The following is a 21665-nucleotide window of genomic DNA, read 5'->3' as shown; positions in this document are numbered from 1 at the left end:
TTTTGGAAGCGGTAATTGGGTTTTAATTGCGAAAAATTACGCAAGTGCTTGAATAAATATAAAAATGAATAATGAAAATGAATCTATCATGAGGCTCGTTGCAAATTAACTGGAATGAAGAATAAAAGTCTTATAGATTTACTTTAAATTTTGATAAGCTGTTAACATTGTGTTGCAGCAATACAAAGTTTTGGAAATGTGACGTCAACTAGCTAAAAAATAATTATTTTACCTTATGCATAATACTGACGTACTTGTCGAAACATATTTTTCTTCTCGATTGTAAATGCTAAATATTGACTATTGTCAATTCATGGTTCTTCAAAGTGTTAAAGAATACGGGATAAATGTTGTTCTCACAATGCAAATTTTGAAATGTTCAGAATTACATAAATGACATTATTGAAAAATCAACGAATGTTTTTCGGTAACTGATTTTCAATGGGAATTGTCTGTCAATTCATTAAATCCTGTTTCCGACGCAACATTATCCGTAAAGTCAATTTTTATCCTTTCGTGAAAGATACTCATAGTGTTTAGAGAGATAGCGATAGATACTGGATCATTAACGTGAGATCCGCGAATTAATTAATCACTGCAAGAATGCGTTTTAAATCTATGAGGACGACTCGAAATAGCGATTGACATGAATCTGCAACAAGCGCGAGATAATACATTCACTTTAACTATTAAATCGCTACTACTTTGCCGAAATACATAGTAATAATATGCTATTCCGCATCGAAGGAATTTGAAGCGAGTGTATTTACACCTTGCACTGTTGCACATTCATTTAATTTCAAGTAATCAGAATTGACTATGTTGTTATATGCCCGAAAGGTGGAGTTGAAACATTAGAGGAGGCTGTTCAAAAAGAGATATGTGGTTTCTAGCTACCTGCAATAAAAGGAGTACCAAAAACGGTAATCGGATGTGGTATATCGAGAAGGTAACCCGGGAAATTTTTCGCACATATTTGTAATTGAACATTCAGATCACTTTTTCACAAATCATAATCATCCTTATTGTACGAAAAGGTCTTTTTTGGAATATTTAGCCTTAGTGTTCTTCAGTGTTACAAGTATGCGTGATAGATTTTTATTATTGTCAATTGAAAAGCGTGTGAAAAGATACAGATGTCAAGAAAAATTAGATAATTGATTGTAAAATCTTCCGAAAGCTTGGAACTTTCTGTGTCCAATCATTGATTGCTCATCTTTGAGAAAAATTATTAACGTTAGCTGTTAACACCAATATGTCGGAAAAGTGTTTTTGTTTGCAGAACTGTGCGAAAAATCTGAGAAACATCAGAAACCTGCACTCTAAATATTACTCAAACCTCGACCAAACTAGTACAATTTAAAAAATATTTAAATCTCTACACACTTAGCTTCCAGGAGTTCAGATGTGCAAATAGGTGATTTTGGGAACGGATAAAGAAAGACAAAAAACTAAAGTCCAAAATTTGCAAAGAAATTGAACCTATTTAATTCAGTTAACAGCAAGTCGATCGAACAGTGTTTTCTTGAAAGTTAAAAATAATTCATTGATATCAATTTAAACTAAATTTTCCCTTTGATACTAATTCATTTCCCGACCTTCCATTCGCTGCATAGAGAATTAGAGACTAAAAATATTTGCTCAACAAAGTAAGGCTAACCCCTTTGGACTTTTTATAGAAATTTTGACGATTTTGGATGATGCTGGAATCAATTCTTCGATCCACCATATCGACGTAATTTTGCGAGAGGAATTGATTCCGTGCAGTCCGAATTCGCAGCAAGCAACGGATCAAGAGTTGCAGCCGTAAAGTGAAATATTTCCCTCGTAATCGTAATCGTAAAATAAAATCTTTCCGGTAAAGAAATATATACAACAAAAATTGTTTTTTTTTCTGTAAAACTGTCTATGTGTCGCACCTAAATCGCAAGATTTATTTTGTCTCATGACACGGCTGAAGAAAATGTTACCAAACGCCCAGCTGTACCATTGAATGTAAAAGTTGAACCACTGTTTCAAAACATATTGATGCTGCACTATTCTAAATCCCAAAACTATAATTAGGAATATCAATTGGAGTATAATGTAGCAAATTTTTGGAACTTATTTTATAAAAGTATACACATTGCATTGATTGCAAATTAAATTTCAGTATACAAGTTAGAATATTTATTATAAACCAAAGCTTACAGATTATCACGTTTTATTTTCTTTTTCGTAATAATAATAATTGCCATTCTTGAGTCACAAGGAAATATAGCTTACATATTTTCATAGTTTTTATTATAAGATAGGCTTCGTTTTCTCCAACAATATTAACTTAAATAATCTGTAACCTAACTTTAATTTTTAAATACTGAGAATAGATTATTCGCAACATCTCAATCATATTACAACAGTTTTTGAGAATAGAATATTTGTCCTAATTTTCACTGGCTTGATAAAAGTTTTATTAAAAAAAGAAAAAAGTCCAGATACAGGAGAGGGGTCTAATACTGCAAACAAACTCTAAAATCCAAATGATTAATGGTAGCAAAATGTATAAATTCTCACACAGCTTCAGTTATTCTGTTTAATAAAATATAAATTTCACGCAATTTAAGTTTCTCACATTGCAAGGAACTTAATCAGTTTAACCCCAAGCAATTTCAAACGCTTAACAATCACCGCCTTGTTACACTTTTTATAATTGTATTGTTTTCACAGTGCTATACGTGATTAAATATTTTATATAGTCGATAATTTCTGGGAACCTTTTTAAAAAGATGAAAGCATAACAAGCCTTCTACTAACTGTTTAGAATAGCTCCGATGGAATTACCACGTTAGGCAACCGAATCTACTGACCTCTGTTGTTATACTAATTGTTCATCAAACACTGCTGTTATAATATAAATTTCAGAAATGTACGTATTATCATCTCTGAGAGAGAGATCTACTCTGGATGAGTACCCAGAAAAATTAATTGCGAAATAAATTAGCTGCCAATCGCAATTAGAAGGTAACAAATATACATAGCAAACGGCCAGTTTCAATGTGATTACTTGTGAAAAAAAAAAGTACAAACCTTGCAATATTGTTATTAAGTACAGTAAACTAATTTAAATAATGATAAAACATCTTGATTTGGGTCTCCGGAAAATATTGGCGCACTGTCGTAAGAAGTTTTTGAAAATTATTTGTTGACATGACCTCTACTCGAGAGGCTCACCTTTTACCAAATAACTTAAGAATAAACCATCATAGCATGGAATTGATGTATGTAATAATAAGTCATCGTTTAAGAAAGGAAATGTCTTTAGTTCAAGCTAAGAATGAGTATAAGGCGTATTGCATATTTGTATATAGGACACATAGTAATACAAATGGAAAACTTGACCAGTTTTGCACTACATACATTGAGGAAGAAACAAGAAGACCAAACAAATGATAACATCACAGAGAGTTCTTCAATTGCCAAGATAACAACTTCATTCTTGACGATAAACACTCATTGAGAATGTCCTTGCACATGGCATTCAAAGCGATAATATGTCCGTTTTCTGCTACTGTTTTTTTTTTTTTTTTTTTATTATTTTCCAGTCAAGTTAACAGTATTACATGCTGCAAAAATCGGTTGTAGTTTGCCAGTATTTATTTACATAGTTTTTCTTCTTTTTTTTCCATTCTGTGGATACGTATTTGTTTTTTCTCATTCAATTAAATATGCATGATGAACTAGAAAGTGATAACGCCACAAAGTTATTCCGCTACATTACTAGATCTGTGCAAATAGATTTTGACGTTGTAACGATTTATTTTGATACAGAGCACAGGCTTGCAAAGGTGATATTTTGGGAAATATAATCCATGCAGGATTTGATGACTTGCTTTACAATTAATAATATACGCTCACCTATAACAGATTTTTACACATTAAAAGTAATATAAGTATGAAAAGAATTGAGGTTACCATTAGAGTGAATTTTTATTTCGAATCGTTGTCACTCGTTTCCTAAAATGAGCATGTCAAGAAGTTGTTACGTTTGCTTTGTGATCACTGTATTTGAACTGATTAAGTATTTAATGAACCCACCTAGATAAGCCTGAAATCTCGTATCAATTTAAAAGCAGCTGGAATGTGCTGAGAAACCATATGATGTAGGTCTTGTGGACGTCGGGCAACATTTTAGTAAAACATTGTCGAGTCCTTGGCCTTCATTTGAATGTTTCTTTTATATCCTGGTTACTGGGCACGAACAGCGTGTTTGCGATCCTGAAACAAGAGAAAAGCGTACTATCTACCATAACTTACTCGAAACAATGACCTCAATCTCTTTAGATCTGAATTTGAGGATGAATATTTTATCCAAACTTTAAATTACGCATAAGAATTAAATTATGTCAAGCAGAAACGTTCTATTTTATTACGGCAATATATGCGCAACAATTTAAACAATAATTCCCAGAATTTAACAAAACTAGTTTAAATTACTAATTAAAGCTGTCTCCTCGATGTTTGTTTAACGCAAAATAGATTGAATTCGAACAGCATGTCACATACAATTTAACGTAATGAACGATAGAAAGTATTTGAACTTCGTATACTTTTCAACAGTCTGATGAAAATAAACGGGATTTGTGAAATAACGAGCATATATATGATTGCAAACACAACGAAATCTACAATTCAATAACAAACTACACACAAATATTAGACAAGCCAAGCAAGAATTCACACATTCCCTATCGTCTGGTTAGCTATTATCCATGAAAATTCACACAGCCGTTATCCATCTTCGATGTGATAACGCACTGTCTGGAAGTGGTCAGCTTTCAGGTATATCTTGCAACATAGACAACTTTTACATTAGCACATGAATGACTGTGAGTTTTATTAGAAGCATTAAATTTGCTCAGTTAACCAGGTTTACTCACAAATTAAGTCTGAAAGAATTGTGAGACGGGATTGTTAAATGATTCATGGAGAGGGGTTACGTTTATATCATTAAGCAAGCAGATAATAAAGTTTCATTTAAAACATTAATATGCTGCATACACATAAAATGATAATGATCATTTGATTTGCATGTCGAGTCTAGACTTTACTTTTGTCAAGCAATCATAAACCATGGTGCGATTGTACCAAGCCTAGACCCTTCATGTGTGAATAATTAAGTTTGCATTTTACTAACTCGCTAACATTCAAAAACCATAAATAGGAGAGTAAACTACCATTACGCACCTGTTTATTTTAGGTACATTCCGTCTGGTTATTTCGATTTTGATGATCTGCTGGCATCCGTACCTAAACCCCAGGCCCGCGGTATTCAAATAAAGTCGAAAAAATACGAACGCAAGTATATGAAAGAAAACCTAATACGAGTCAAAGGTAAAGATGCATAAAAACCTCGATGACCTCGATCCTGATTATGGTATACCATGTAAAATAATATCTTAGAGACTGCGATGGCGATCGGCAACAGAAATTAAATCTAACATCTTTAATACGGCTTCTGATTTTAGAATTTAGAAATAATGATGCAGATCTTATAATTATGACCTAAGTTCTTAACGTTTTGTCATACGATATGCAAGCATTCTTCCAAGTGTATCAAGTTCTACTATCTTGTTTTCAAAATTGGTTTACACCCTCAACATTAATCAAAATTTTAGTATTCAGAATGAGTACAACAGTCTACTGTTATTATTTCTCCAAAAGAGCTTCAAATGGAAATCTATCATGACAATGATCAATCATCTAGACTAAGTAGATAATTTTTTTGAACGGATTACCAGAGAAGACACTCTACTGTTACCTAATTATGCTCTGCATCAATACAATGTATACCGTTTTTGAAATTCCTATTGAACGGATATATGCCTACGAGAAACGGTTAAATCCCATGCAGTAAAAAAGGCAAGGGCTTTTAACAAAATCTTACTATGACAGAGACAGCGTGAATAACTTTTATTTATAAATAATAATCTTTCACTTTTGTAAAATAATTTATTGATTTGTTAAAGTATCAAGGCACTACCCTTCACTGTTTTACAGTTTTCCTACAATAACTGTTCTTTAAACTCTTGGAACAATCAATTGAAATCTTAGACTTGAATTCTATCTAGTAATAAAGTTAAACAATTAACATTACTTCGTAAGAAACTTAATTATTCTATAAAGGTAAAAATGAAAATGAAAAAAAAAAAAAAAAAATTAATACAGGGTCCCTCATATCAAAGTATAACTTTTATAAATAGCCTGACAAATATTCTGCGCGACCTGTATGCGTTATCGATTAGTTTTTCTGCGTTTTATACTGAATAAACGGCTTTTGTTACAACTTTATTAAATACTAATCGTGATATATATATATATTTCTACGTATACTATTTTTGTTTTTGGCATCCAGGTGCCAAATTTTATGACTGTGTAAATATGAGCCTGATCTCGATTGAATATAGAGCTCTTATTTTATCCTGATGTATTATACTTGTTAGCTAAAAATGAATGAGTTTGTTAAAAATGATTTTGCCTAAATTTGAAAAGTTCGGCGCAACATAGTGAACTAAATAAAACGATACTCAAGTACCCAGAATTAAATTTTTCTTAGAAATATGCACATGCAGGACGTAAAAAGAGATTGATACAGTAAAAAAACGATATATAAAATTGTTTCGAACATTTTGTAAAATCATGATAAAACCCTTGCAAAGTGTGAACTTTACTAAAAATAGAACAATGTAGACTATCAAATTATGAGAGAATCACTGCGAATATAAATGACTTGAACATCGAGCCTCGTCCCCACAGTATTCAGAACACAAGTATATTCGTGAATAGGGTGTTTAAAAAATTGCCTTTGCGTATCTATACTCAGCTATATAGTTATGCAAAGCAAATGTAATAATATATCATTGTGAATTATCGCTTCAAGATAACAGTAATTTGGTTAATAGAATACTAAATTGTGTAGTTGTTTCGTGAATAGATTATCTGTAATGTTTTCAACAGAGGAAGACTATTCGTTATATTTATCGCGGCACAATTCTACGATATCTTGCTAACAACGATGTATTAGGCATGGTTAAATAGTTTTGCGAGCATAAACGTATATATTGTTGTAAATAATTTCGTTTTCAACAAGATGTACAATCCCGACTATGAAGCACCCTGGACAAATCGACTTCATCATCAATTGCTTCGGTAAAACGCTGCCTCAACTTTCAAAAATAATGTATTATTAATGTTATATAAACGATTTAATCCGATGTAGCAATTTAATTCACTCTATCCTTCCAGAAATTACAAATTAGCGAATTTCAACAGCACTCAATAGCTTGTTTTCATCTCCAAGAAATCGTCGTCTGTTTGTAGCAGGTTTTTTTGCTTCACGTTTAACATGAAAGTATGGAAAATCAATTCGATGATAAGCTTTATTAATTGCTATTGAACGGAAATAATTTTGGATCTATAATCAGATGCTCTTAGCCTCGAGTCAAGATTTTATCCGAAAACATGATGCCAAAATAGCAGTTTAAAGTCATATTCTTCACATGATTGAACGCAAAACTTGCCTGAGAAACGTTTAATTATTATCCTAGAAGCAAAATATTTATTTCCGAATTCAGTTGAAATAAAAGCTGTTTATGTAGTTGAAGAGTATACTTTGTTGCTGTAGGAAATTCAGTTGTATGAATTTTTTTTCAACTATAAATATCGACGAATCTAGTGCTGCGTTATCTAAAACAACCCCAAGTTAACAAAGGAACAAACAAGAGAACAATCAAACAATCAGAGCAACGTCCTACGTAGAAGAATGAATTCCAAGAACATTGAACAGTTTGGTTTTGAGTCCTGGTTTGTTTGGGCTAGCATCTTGATGGCCAGACTGTTCTTCGTGCAGCGCCCCTTGTACCAACGGCAGCGAGGTCTGTGATTGAGTGTCGAGTCGTCGAATCGTGGATTCGGGCCGGACAACGAAAAAAACAAAAAAGACAGAAGAAAAAGGATAGTAGACGACTAATGGTGTGCTACTGCATGCGGTGCGAATAATAATTAGAGAATATACGTAGCACGTTTACTCACCTCGTCGTGCTGTTCTTGCTCACTGTTTGCCAAACTCGATCGTGAGCCTCGCCTTGTTGATCCTTTCTCATCTCCAAGGATCTGTGCTACTTTTGCCTGCTTCACTAAGTCTAGTGCCTGTTGATAAGTTGAAAAACAGAAATGAAATCGAAACCGCGAATCTTGAAGTTATAAGTATTACTTCTAAACAGAAAACAGCAAGCAAAATGATTTTTCATCAAATTAATTATCCATATCGATATAATTGACTATGATACAACGTAATTAAAGAATGGTAGATATCCATTATGTTAGAAGATCATCATTCATTATTTTTTATACTATACATACAGCAACAAGCTAAGTGAATTGAAATCCCTCAACTTCGATGATTGAGAATATGTGTTTTACCATATTTTTTTTCTACAAGATCCATAAAATTTTGAACTATTAATAATGTAAACCAATTCACAATTTGGGTTCCTTAAATGCTCATCTTATTATTTAAATAAGATGGAACATTTTCGCCCAAGATATGTTGGGAAGTTATTGTAAAAAATTGTAAATTGGTCAAATTGACTGATTTTGAGAACTTGTGTCTTTCCTTTGAATTATGAACTTTAATTTTCTTGATCTTCCCGATGTCGTCACTCTATACCATACACTTAGCTTAGTATTCAGCATTTTAGACAAAGAAAAAATTGACTGCTAAATTAACGTACTTATTCAAACTACTAATTTTTCCAAATAACGCTTTGAGACTCACCTGCTGTACGTGCGGCTTGTAATATAAGTATGAATACGTTATTATTACAATCAATTTGAATTAATTACATCAAAATGCGATAACATTATAGCACTCAATTTGTCAATTTTTCCATATTTTTTTAAGGAAATGAGTCATCTCCACTCAAATACAGGGTAGAACGATAGTATTCGTCCTCTTCCCTGACGCGGAGTTTAAAGTATAGAGCGCCAAAAACTTCCATTTCTCGTGAATACGGATTGAGAAAATTCAGAGGATATCGTATATGAAGGTGTCTTACGAAAATGAGTGACCATTTGAAAAAAATTATGTTTTTCCGATACGTATAAAAATAAACGAACACTTTGTTGGCTCTCACTTACTTCCAGATGATTAGTTGAAACAACTGATCATCCATTCGAAATTTAAATTCAAAAGACATTCTCTACTAGGAGTCAATGTTAAAAATAAACAGCGAGTGATCTTTGTCAACCATGTAAATTATTCAACACATTCAAAGCTGTCCTTGTACCCGAGTTCAAGTAATCATAAATTTGGCTTTTGTTCTAGCTGGTATTTTACTCGGTATAAAATAACATTTAATATCCAACGAGTGCGAGAAATCAGTGTAGAGCCAAAATGAAATTGCAACTGTACAAAAGCGGCCGTCTTGGCTTGGATATAACGGAACATTTTTATTGGGTAAATAGTTTTCATATCAATCATTCAAGAAAAGCCTGGTCAATTTCAAGAATTTAGCCGTCGAATATTTTAGTTTGTACATTGTACATGTCTCGCAAAAAGAAACTGGTATGATCGACCCTTAGATTGATCTCGTTTTTTAATTACAATAAAGTAAATGATTGTCAACTTTGGTAGAAGTCATTGCATACGGGGTATTCCACGGGTGGATTCAATCGATTTGTAAACTTATTTTGATTTTCTATATTTATAGGTCTCAATAACTTGGGTTATTCTGTGGTACGGTTTTTTACATTCAAATTTTCATGTTGCGCGGTAACTGGTCTGCGACAGTGACCAAATTGCACACTTTGGAAACTTTGGAAGTGCAATAATACAAGTAATATATCAAACTCCAGTATGATCTGCAGTATGTACATGTTCAAACGAGTAAAAAACCCCAATTTACTTAGAGGGTATGCCAAGTCAACCAAGGCCATGGACAAATGGCGTTTAATAACATAATTCAATCAACGATTGATTTCTTGGGAACTACTCAAAACCAATGGGCCATATTATTTTTAAAAGCTTTTCCATCACTTTGTAATTCAAGCATGTTTTTGCACAGATTCATACTTGCCTTCTTGGATGTTTTTCAAGTAAAACAAATTTCGTTTTTCATTTAGCAATTTTTTTCATAAATTAAAATACTATTTTGCGGAAGAATTCAGCTCTCAGAGGGTTAGCAGCACACAAAATGAAGAAATAACATATCATTTAACGTCACTTCTCACGTGGAATAACCCAAATTTGATCACGTAGCACTGACTAAATTCAATAAAATATGTGTAAATTACCTCTCTTCGTGACCTCAACGCACAGTCTTCAAGTGTTTCAGCAGCCTCATATTTTCCCTGTCGCCGGTAAAGTGCGCCTAAGTTTTTGAGTGTTGTAGTTACCGTAGGTGAATCGACTTTTGCTGCTTTATGCCAACCACCATATTCACCATATGGCGCGTTTTCCTTATTTCTATGTTTATTTTCTTCACGCTCTTCCGCTACCTGAAACAATATCAATAGTGTTTAGTATGTTTCATGCCCTTCCATTATACAATTTTTTTTGCGATTACACTTCTTAATGGACGCATTTTCAGAACTCACATTGCTCTTAATAATACATCATATTATTAACGTTAGTCTAATCTCGCTTCTGTCTTCTCCACAGCTTTGTTTTCGTCTGCTGTACTTGCAAGCCTCTAGCATTACCTTCCTTGAATCAGTTTTTATCTTTCTATCTCTAGATCTTGTTTGTTCATTCCATCTATGCAACTTCTCATATGTTTTTTCTAAGCCTTCTCTGATCACTCTACATTCACAAGTGTAATACAATTTATCTGACCAGTTTAATTGCACCCTATGTCAGTAGAATTGATGTTGAGTGGAATATAAGTTTGCACCAAAGACGATTGGATTTACTGCGAGTTTGAGTACATCAAACGTTGAGCCCAATGTTTTCAGCATAATATTAAAAATTTCAAGTTGACTAAGGACCCTCGTTCCTAGGTTATTTCTGTACTTTACCAACTGTAGTCCTTGTAATCTATCTCTCATATTGGATCTCACTCTTACTCGACTTTTTCGGTGTGGCTGGACTTTTCTTCAGTTATATGTTTTTCTTTTTTCTCACCTTACTCCTGTCAACTAAGACTGCTGTCCAATTAAACGATACCATCATTTTTACTACTAGTCATGTTTCAATTTCTTATGACATGTATTTTTTCTCAAGGATTTCCGGCATGGACACTGAGTGATAATGAGATAACGTACAACGCATCAAAACCTTTATAAAACTTAGTGAATCCAGGAAGTGAATACCACAGTGCGCATAGATACACGCATAAGACGTGTGAGCAGGGTGCAAGTAAACGTTTTTCCAACCACATTGATGAAAAGAGGCAAAAAGACAAAACCATAACGGAAAGCTGACTTCAAAATAACCAACATTTAAAACAGAAGTGGAGACTAGATCGAAGCATAAGCATGATACTCGAAGTACCAGCAAAACAAAAGAGATAGCAGGTGAGAGTGCGCAGGTGATAAATCGGTCAAGAGCTCGAAGAAATGATCAAGGAGCTGAGAAGGAAACAAGAAGCAAAAGGCAGGCAAGACAAGAGAAATAATATAGTGATCAGAGGCTCGGAAGTACTCTTATAAGATACTGGGATTGAATTTAGTTGGTTGCCGGCCTGAGTATAAGATAACGGTTTTATTTATGAAATCAGATTACTGTAAGTTATAACTTATTCAAAGAACACCTATATTTTTAAAAACTTAACACATATGAAATAATCATTTCTGTACGTGAAAAAGGATTGGAATTAATTTTAATAAGCGCATATGTACCCCTTTCAACACACCTGCCATATTGGTTTGTTGTCACCTTCAATTGCCCCAAATTCACGTTCATGAGCTCTTGTTAGGACCTGTTTGTAGAGAACCTCCGCCTCCTTATATTTTCCTTGTTTGAGGTAACAAGAGGCAAGATTATTTTTTGTCTTTGCAACGTTTGGATCGTCTGGCCCTAACTTTGATTCGTAAATTACTAAAGCACGTTGATAGTAGCGTTCAACCTGAAAGCAGATAAGAAATAAACTGTTACTTTGCAAATCCTGCAAGGAATTACATACAAAATTAAGTATGATAAAATCGTAAAAATAAATAATATTTATATATCTCCTACCACTAAATTTTATTCGCGAAGTTTCGAGGGTTGAAAACTTAATACTTTGAAATCCATTTCCAAAAACTTCAGAAATTACAAGATTTTTGGACACCAAATTGGCAATGCAATGAAAATAACATACCTCCTCATATTTTCCCTGGTTTTGACACAACAGCGCCAAATTATTCAACTGTTTTGCAACATCTGGATGCTCACGTCCAAGTACCTTTTCCCGAATCTCCAATGCACGCTTGCATAACGGCTCAGCTTCCTTATATTTCCCACGTTTACCATATAAAACAGCCAAGTTATTTAACGTTGCAGCAACAGCTGGGTGATTTTCACCCAAAGTTTTTTCTCTGATGGCTAAAGCATCATTAAGCAGATTTGCTGCCTCTTTGAACTTGTTTTGATCTCTGTAAACTAGGGCTAAAATATTTAGCATCGTTGCAACATCGGGGTGATCATGACCAGATGTTTTTTCAAGGTCTTCTAACGCCTGCTTGCACAGTGGTACTGCAACTTCGTAACGCCCTTGACTCGCATATTGGATAACAAGATTATGTAGAGTACGGAGACGTGCTGGTATTTCGTATCCAGCATTCACTTGTTGAGCGAACTGAGATGGTGGAGTTGGTGTCATGGCTGAAAAACAAGACAATGTCAAATTTAAAACACTGATTTCAGTCCGTACGGTCATAAGGAAAGTCTGAATGATAGATGTATGAAATCAATGGGCAGTCTACGAAAAAACTTTTGTAAGGCTTACAAGAATCATATCACAACTTGTTGATTAACGAAAATTATCAGATAATTCAAAGTTCTTTCAAGTGCATTGTGAATAACAAAGAGCAACATAACTTACTTCGATCATCGTTATCATCATCCGGGAACAGATCAACAACTGGATCATCTTTCGGCCTATCCTTTGTATTTTCATCCTCAGCTGGTGGATCAGGATCAAATTGTCTTATGCTGGCCATAAAGTTCAGCTGCCTCTTCTCTACTTCTAGTTGTGCAACCTAAAACGAAAAATTATGTTGCACTTTGGAAAATCAAATAGTGATGTTTTATAATAAACTCTACTTCAGAATGAGTTTTAAATTATTAACGTCAACTTTATACAACGTTGAAACCTAAATTACTATTTGGCAAGTCCAGAACAACTTTGAAAATGAATCTGTAAGCTATATAGATTTCAATGCTGTACGTAAAATGGAAAATCTTGGGAACTTTCTTGGTCACTTTTCATGTACCTTCATAAAGCAAAACCAGAAACACATAAATCCATGAATTTCACTCGTTTTTCATTCATCCAATTACCAACAACTCAATTATTTATTACACATTTTCAATAAACACATATTACTAGTTATCGGTATTACTAGATAAATAAACGAAAGGTGAAAATAATTTTTAAGTAACAAAACGGAAGGCTGCATACCGCTTGTTCACTGCCCTGCAACTTCTGTTGAGTTCCTGCAAGCTCGTCTCTGAGCCACGCATTTTCCTGACACAATCGTCTAACTTGCGTTCTGAGTTTCTGCTTCTCAGCTTCGACCATTTGTAAGTGACTAGCCAAGGCCATCATGACTTGTGCTTCTCCAAGACCCAATTCGATCATTTCAATATTCCTGGATATTAGACTGGCCTTTTCCCTCGCCGCTGGTGCCTCCTGAGACTGTAGACCCTGCAGGAGACCCCCGTGTTCACAGCGAAGAGCCTCCAGTCCCTGGGCCACCGTCCGAGCGCCGGCTACTATCTCCTCCTGTGTCATGGCTGTCATTCTGCCAATATGTTCGATTTTCTTACTGAAATTAAAACAAGCGGTATAAATTCAGTGAACCAATGTTCTAAAACGATCATTAATTATCGCTGATCGATGAAAAAAAAAGAATTACTTCACGTTTGATCTAAATAAAAAGTGGCTCAAGACTTTCAAACTCTATTTCTTTTTGAAGTTTCATGGTTATAGATGGAAAAATAAAATGTGGAGGCTCAAAATTTCGCCAATGATAGCTTTAAAAATACAATAATATTTAGAACAGATAATTTAAAAATATTTCAAGACAAGAAAAAAGCATATGATATTATTCCAAGAGTTCCGGTGGAAATTGTACATTGCAATTCTCTGAATGACTGTGAAGAATATCAATTCGCTACGATTCGTCGATAGTTTAGATACATATACGAGAAAGGAAGAAATTAGTAAAGCATCAGTATCAAAAATTTTGAGAAATCTCTGACGACAAGATCAAATTTTATTCGTTCGTTTCGTAATTTGTGCATTACAAAAAAAAGAAGAAAAAAAATATTTACATATCACCTCTTCTTAAAAAATTATATTTCAGCCGAAACTTTTTCACAACTCAGTAGAATTATATAAGGTGATTCTTGAATATCTTTCTTCAGAAGAACGTTTATACTTATTGTAAAACAAAATACAATAATTATTTACAATTTTTCAAAGAAACAAATTTCACCAAGGTTTAACTAGAGAACTTCAGCGAGTCAACAAGTTTAACGAGATAATTAAATTTGAGGGGAAATTTTTTTTATCTCCAATTACTTGATAACCAAGGACTGCGCGAGGGGTTAATAAAAACGTGTTCTTCACCCTGTGACCAATCCTCTATACAAGAGTGGTCATGAGCACCTCGAGACGGTACGTATTTAGTCCAAGAACCGGAATGAACTGACAATAGCACCTGCACAACGACGAAAGAAGAGGAGGACGTACGGAAACTTTATCCAGCGTTATACTCTAATTCAGGGGATTATTTTCACGGCGAAGAAGCCGGTAGCTACGTGACACCGAGAGTCTGCAGTAAAGACCAACTGGGACTTGAAATCAATAATAAGAGCTAACAACGACTGCGGTGGATGAGCACCTAAAAATCTCGGTGGATATTACGCTAGCTGCGAGGATACGGGCTGCTACAAATGTATGGTTTTTTTTTTTTTTTATTTTTTATTATTATTTTTATTGTTAAAACGAGCCAAAACGCCCAGGGGAATCAATTATATCTGAAAACGAATCGGGATACGAACTTACCCCATGTCAGGGACGCGCGTGAACCGAAGTTTAATAAGTTAAAGCTCAATAATCTCGCGCACGCGTATCACGCCTCAATTCAATGCGACAGCGTACATATCGTGCATACGCGCAAGCAAATGTACGGATAGTAACATGTGAAAGGAAACGAACTACAGTAAAGTGTGTGTAAAGGCTTGTAAATCGGCGAAATTTTATGGGCCTGTTACACGTTGATAAGTTTTTTTTATTTTTTTATTTTTTTTTACAAAGGTACCAATACAGGTCACATAATGTAGAAGTCTTGCGGGGAGATCATGAGAAAATCAACCCTACCGTTGTCTGTTTTTCAAAATTCATTAGGAGTTGATTGTGTGTACAGAGTGATGAGATTTATTCGCGATAGGAAGAGACGGAAAATGACTTGATTACTTAAACATCGCTTCTGTACGCCCTAGACACGTGATAAAGTAGTTTAATACAAAACCACAATATGTATAAGCCATCTAGCTTGAAAACGTTCTTGCACAAGGACACATGCGGCGAAATGTCTATTCCAACGAAATCTGTCTGTAATGTAATTCGCTACCGTACACGTTTGTTGTACATCGTGTTATTTTCGTTTATAAATGTGGTGTGAGATATATATCACATGTACTGGATCCGCAAACTGTCGAATTACTTAAAGTTCGCGAAGACAGTTGCGTGAACCTCGAATGATGAGATGACATATTTATTTGAGATTGCAATGAGTTTAATCAACGTGTATCTTGCAGATAAATTTACACGTTCTCCATTTCGGAGTTTATCATTAATAACATCCTATTATGTCCAAGAGCAGAGAAACAAAAAGAAGGTCTGTTAATAGAGTATTTATACCAAATAATGATGCACGCATGTAAAAATCCAAAGTATTTGTTCACAGATTGAGTAATGATGGATATCTACACACAAAATGTATGTAAATATATCATATTACACTGCAGGTGAGTGGGGAAAAATTCAATCAATCGAAATTACGATAAACGAAGAGTATGAGAAATACAAAACATATTTCCAATAAACGTGTTACTCACATTCTATAAGCGTTCAGCGTTTTTGACATATCTGTTCTACCCATCAGTAATCAAAGAATTTGTATCTATTTTTTTTCTTATTCTTTCAACCTACCTAATCGCTTATTATATACGAAACGTACTAAATATTCAATTAAATCAATTTATATTTCATTCTGTTTTTCTCTTTTCTTTCTTATTCTATGGACATTCGCGAGGGATATTGTCACAGTTGTCACACACTCGATATGTTATAACGTACGAGAGCACTTAAAATGGCAATCGGTCCTTTTGTTCTATTTGTAAAAAAATTTCAATTCATCACCCGAACACACGAAAGTACAAAAATATGCGAGAATAAATTTATGTCCGCTATATATGAGACGAAGAGAGCAGCCCCGTTCCTCGTCGCGTTTTCTTTAGCACTGAGTGGCGCTTCTGCGTGTTCTACCCTTAAGCATAGCACGTATGTGTGTATGTACCTCCGTCCTCGAAATTGGGGGTGTTTCCACGCCTGCGCCGACCAATTTACGATAAATAACCACGGTCAAGGTAGAGAGAAGAGTTTCGTGTTTTTTTATCGCGACAATCATGTTTCATTGATAATGCGGTTTTTAAATAAATGCTCCAACGTATTTTACTTTCATTGAAAGCAAGTCGCCTTATACCATGGAAGAGTTTAAAGAAAAAGAATTTTCTAATTCGGTGTGATATCTAACAAATACAGGTCCACGGAACATCGCATAACAAATTACTCAATTACTGTCTCAAAAAAATTTGCACATAATAATGTAGAAAATTGTGCTGAAATCACAAACGTCTCCATATTTTGATGCGCGAAAATGACGAGTAAAAATTAGCTTACGCGAATCAGATCAGGGCATATCCGTTTTATGCTGGCATACACGGAGAGAATATAAGAGCAGATATTATACAGAACTGCTGGAAAAGGGGGTTACATCAGGTTTTTTTGGTAAAATATACTTCGTAACGTGTAGAATTCACTCTAAAAACAGTGAAAACCATTGTGTACAGGGTAAAATCTGCTACATTTATAGTAAAAAATACAGTTGTAGCAGGTATAATAATATATAATTTGACGCGGTCCTCTTTTTTTGCAGTCTTAAGTGGAATCTGATTTTTTTCTCTCCCCGTGCATTCGGATTTGTTCTCATTTATCTGTCGCCCACGGATAGAATTTTCTTTGTTCGTCAATTTATTTTTCTAGACTTTCTCTATGTCTCTATTCATTTTGTATGGTTAGCCAAGATGTACAATTGAGAATATGGAGGTCCGTAGAAGATCTTTCGTAAAATTGTTGCGTCTGATGCTGATATTTTAGGGAGATCAAATTCAAGTTCAACTTCGCATTCAATAGCTATCCTCGGAATTTTTCATTTCGTCCCGAATTCTCGACTTTTGATATTGATTTTGTTAATTTTTCAAAAAAGTTGCGTACCTGGCGGTAAAGATTTTTATTTAAATATTTTTTCAGGCAGGGATATTGTTGCTTGTAATTATTTGAAGTTGAATTTTCATTTTGGTGGTTTTTACATTGCAAAGTAAATTTTTATTCCTATAAGTTTCCACCTATACAGCTATGTGTTCACGCTGTGCGTACAGTCATTGCCCATGTAACCGGTGAACGACAACTGCAGACCTGCTCCTGCCGAGTGAGCGATGATTCATAGCATGACGACATGATATATCTTGGCCAACTTACGCAGCTTCCTTTCGTGAATGAAATTATTCCCTCGGCGATTATTAACGTTTTTGCGGAATGACGTCGGTGTGAATTTCAACTTGGTTTCTTTTTTATTTTCACAAAACAAAACAAAAAAAGAAAAAAACAATGTAGAAGTGACCCGCAAAATTTGCAAAAAAAAATATATACCACTTTTCTGTATTTGTTGTACAAGATGTTCTAATAAATCGGAAAGAAATACAGAGGGCAAATATTTTTTCACGTATTTGATGGTTGAAAGCAATGGCGGAAGTAGAGATACCTATTCGTTAAAATTACTTGAAAAAATCAGCCAAAGTAGCACAATACCGAAGGTTTATAGTTTTTTGAGTCCGTTTCTTAGTTTTACGCAACTGACGTGAAATATATGTTCACATTTTCCGCAGAGCATCAGGCAGCTTCACGTCAATCTATCGTCGTGAAATTCGATAACGAGAAAAATATACCGAACACTAGACACAATGCGAGCTACCATGTTCGTGCAGGAAGTAGTGCGGAACTTTGAATGGATTAATTTTTTTACCCACATCACTGAATATCTCAACATTTCTCGTTACGAACGATAAATTTGATACAAATTTTAGTAAGTCAAGAAGAAGTGTAATACAATCTTAATATCCGTAGATTGTAATGGAAAGATAATTAAATCCGATGTGCCGACGTCGACGTAATCGCTTGTCAGATAAACGAACTCGCCCACGAGGTGTTAGAGAAATTGAATAACCTAGGCAGGTGCTTAATAACGTTATACTCACACCTCAAATGGTGTTGTAGCGTAAAACAGCAGGGCGGCGACCTTATACGACGCTATGGATATTCGTTAGGTAGGGTTCTGATCGTGTGTCGAATGAAATAAAATACAATCCCCCCGGTACCTGAATACCGCATAAGAATGATAACGGGGAAAATGATTTTTTAAATATCTTTTCGTCAAGTCCGACATTCCGAAACTGCATCATCGTGGTCCACCTATCTCGCGTGTATATTCACGTTGAAAACAAAAACAATGGACGTGATAGAAAAAAATAAACACATGGTTTTTTTTCTCACGAAAGCTCAGCGGACAAATATCTAATTAATCTGACAATTTCTATACTGTAAATTAGAGTGCGAACGAATAATTCGTGATCCAATGGTCATGGTCAGTGATTTTTCGTCACGGTACCGCGGAGCCGGAGGAAATGGATTAAAGAATTAACTTCCGGTTGCACCTGTTCGTCTTGGAAGGCGTGGTTCGTGACGAGGAATGAATTATTTTTAGCTAAATTAGTGTAAAGAAAATGAAGCTTGGAGTAAAAAGGGAAAAATATACTCACTCTTGAGAACGGTCCATGCAGGAATCCCTAACGTGGACGGTCTTCAATGTACCATCCCACTGCTGTAAAAAGACATCTCTATCAATCTTATGGATTTCAAGGGACAGATTTATCCTTGAAGCGAGTTAAACGTCACAAAGATTCAAGGAACAAGTGAAAAATAACGTGCGGCTTTCACAAGATGGTAAATAAACTGGCAAGAAATTGTTCACCGAGTGGATTTATCGCAAGCTGATGACAGGCCAAAATGGCGAAGAGCTAAATGTATTAAAACAAACGCGAATTACTAGGTATTATTTACGATTGTTCACCAACTCACAATTAACTTCCCTCTAACGCCGTTGGTATTTAAAATATTAACACGTTAAAGGTTATAGCCTCTCTTGTTCAAGTAGAACTTGACTTATTATCGCCTACTGATCGGAACCATCGGAACGAGCGAAAGCTGTCAAGTCGATCTAAAATTCCGACTAGCACGACTCCAGTTTCTGCGCCGGACCCGTGAACTAGCCACCGAACTATAATCAGAGACCATAGAAATAATATTAAGATAGAATGGGCGAGGTGCCGAAAAACCCGAAACGCGCATGAGAAAAGAAAGAGAATGTCTAGATTTTCATGGGCAGCAAAATACTTCCACGGTATTTTGCAGCCTAGTTCTTGGCCAATACAAATGCCAAGAAAATAGGTAATTCGTATTTAGCGCGCACCAGGTAGCGCTAGAGTCCGTTTTGTAGAGACTCCAGGTAGAGCTTTCCTGCTTTATTGCCATTCCTAGTGGTCAATAACTCTGCAATAAAATACTACCGTAGCATTTTGCTGCCCGTGAAAATCCAGCCAATCGCTGCTGATATCTCTTTGCCCTTGTCTTTTCGCCCGTCCATTCCACCGTCAGTGGTGTGCGTCAATAAAGGACAGTTTACAATGTCCGTTACCGTAACCGTAACCGCTGCGTTAGGGAGGTGAAGGATATAATAGGGATTATAGGGAACCCGTACTATGATTTACAACGCCAACTGATAACGCTTTCGTAGAATCCGTTTTATTGTTAGTAGAATCTAGCCAAATTTTAACTTCGTATTTAAACGTTTCTACGGTCAGCCATTCAGATTGTAGATACTTACGACATAGCAATGGTCGAACGACGTTATGCACCGGTCTGCTTGCTGATATACTTCGAATTCTCACACATAGGTGGCGATTCAACGGTTTTTTTCTTGTAACTATCTCACAAGTGCACAAAACTATAATCTATAGACTTATAAAAGATAGACTGAGCGCGCATATGAGCCGCTTGAAGCAAACATTTAAAGGACAGAAATATGCCGGGAGTAGTACTCCTTGCTCTCTCTGATGATATTTGTGGCGGGGATCGAGGCGGTAGAGGGAGAATGAGGCGAAATTATGCGCCTATATCTATAGTTGTCCAGTTTCACTACGCCCTTGTCTCCCGGTGTGAAACTGATTGAAAAGAGAGAGCAGCCTCCCAATATATCTCTGTCCTTTATATGTAAGCTTCAGTACCTCTTGTAGGAGCGCTCAGTCTATAAGTCTATGCTTTGAACACACATTGAAACAGCGTCGTGGCAAACAGCTACAAAATTTACGTTATCAAACAGTTACTGATTCTACCCCATTCGGAACATGTACGGTATCAATGAGCTCGGTTACCGAAGCGACAACTTTTTTTTTTCTTGCGGCAAAGCTTAAGTACGTGTTATCTGCCACAAATCTGCAGCAGGCCTCTTTCATAAGCGCACATATGAAAGTCTTCCTGCAACTGCGGGAACTGGCAGATAGTGGTCTACCGGTAGAGTCATACACTCTCTCGGGTGATGGCCATTGCGTGAACTTGCGACAGAATGATACCTTGGGCTCTGTGCACGAGTTGAGGTCGTAATTAGAAACAGAAAGCAATAGCTGGAGTCGGACCTCTCACTCTAATCGGTGACGTGGTAGGGGAAACACACAGGCTTACAGGGCTCATACAAGTTGCCTTATTATGATTTTCCGCCTAGCGGTTGTTCTCCAATCTTTCGATCGTGCAACAGAGAGGACCGGCTCCAGGACACCGGATCTGTGTCTTTCGGTTTGGGCTTCAGCGACCCCGTAACTCAACGCTCCTGACGGAATGCTTGCCGACATGTTTGTTTTTTTTACCATTAAACACTTTCAAATTGCTAACATTACCGACTAGCACTTGGCCTCCCCGGATATAACGGCAAAATTGCCCAGAGCTGGCCTTAATTCTTTGATAGGATCCGGTTACTCGTAATATAGTTTTGTTAACCGTCTTTTGAAGTTTATGCCCATGAGACATCTG

At 35.4% G+C, this 21665-nt stretch overlaps 1 protein-coding gene across 7 annotated transcripts; it reads right to left on the bottom strand.

Annotated features, from left to right (window-relative positions):
- Positions 1 to 2146: 2146 nt before the first annotated feature.
- Klc (kinesin light chain) lies at positions 2147 to 19827 on the bottom strand. 7 transcript variants are annotated; one of them, XR_006882510.2, is made up of 11 exons: positions 16304 to 16698; positions 13638 to 14004; positions 13059 to 13215; positions 12336 to 12838; positions 11889 to 12101; positions 10330 to 10533; positions 8813 to 8827; positions 8068 to 8184; positions 7791 to 7912; positions 4075 to 4254; positions 2147 to 3993 (listed from the first exon to the last, which is right to left on the bottom strand). XR_006882510.2 is itself a non-coding variant. In XM_069135018.1 (11 exons), the coding sequence occupies exons 2-11, from the start codon at positions 19357 to 19359 to the stop codon at positions 4197 to 4199; spliced, it is 1773 nt and encodes a 590-aa protein (XP_068991119.1). In that variant the 5' UTR covers positions 19360 to 19404; positions 19662 to 19827; the 3' UTR covers positions 2147 to 4196. The 7 variants fall into 7 exon arrangements, 5 of the variants coding, with proteins under 5 accessions (XP_068991119.1, XP_046476063.1, XP_046476065.1 ...); XM_069135018.1 differs by lacking the exon at positions 16304 to 16698 and adding exons at positions 19343 to 19404; positions 19662 to 19827 and having other exon boundaries at positions 2147 to 4254; XR_006882511.2 differs by having other exon boundaries at positions 2147 to 4254; positions 5224 to 7912.
- Positions 19828 to 21665: the final 1838 nt, after the last annotated feature.

The sequence above is a fragment of the Neodiprion pinetum genome, chromosome 4 (assembly GCF_021155775.2).
Source record: "Neodiprion pinetum isolate iyNeoPine1 chromosome 4, iyNeoPine1.2, whole genome shotgun sequence".
Lineage (NCBI taxonomy): Eukaryota > Metazoa > Arthropoda > Insecta > Hymenoptera > Diprionidae > Neodiprion > Neodiprion pinetum.
This window is presented reverse-complemented; position numbering and strand designations above follow the sequence as displayed.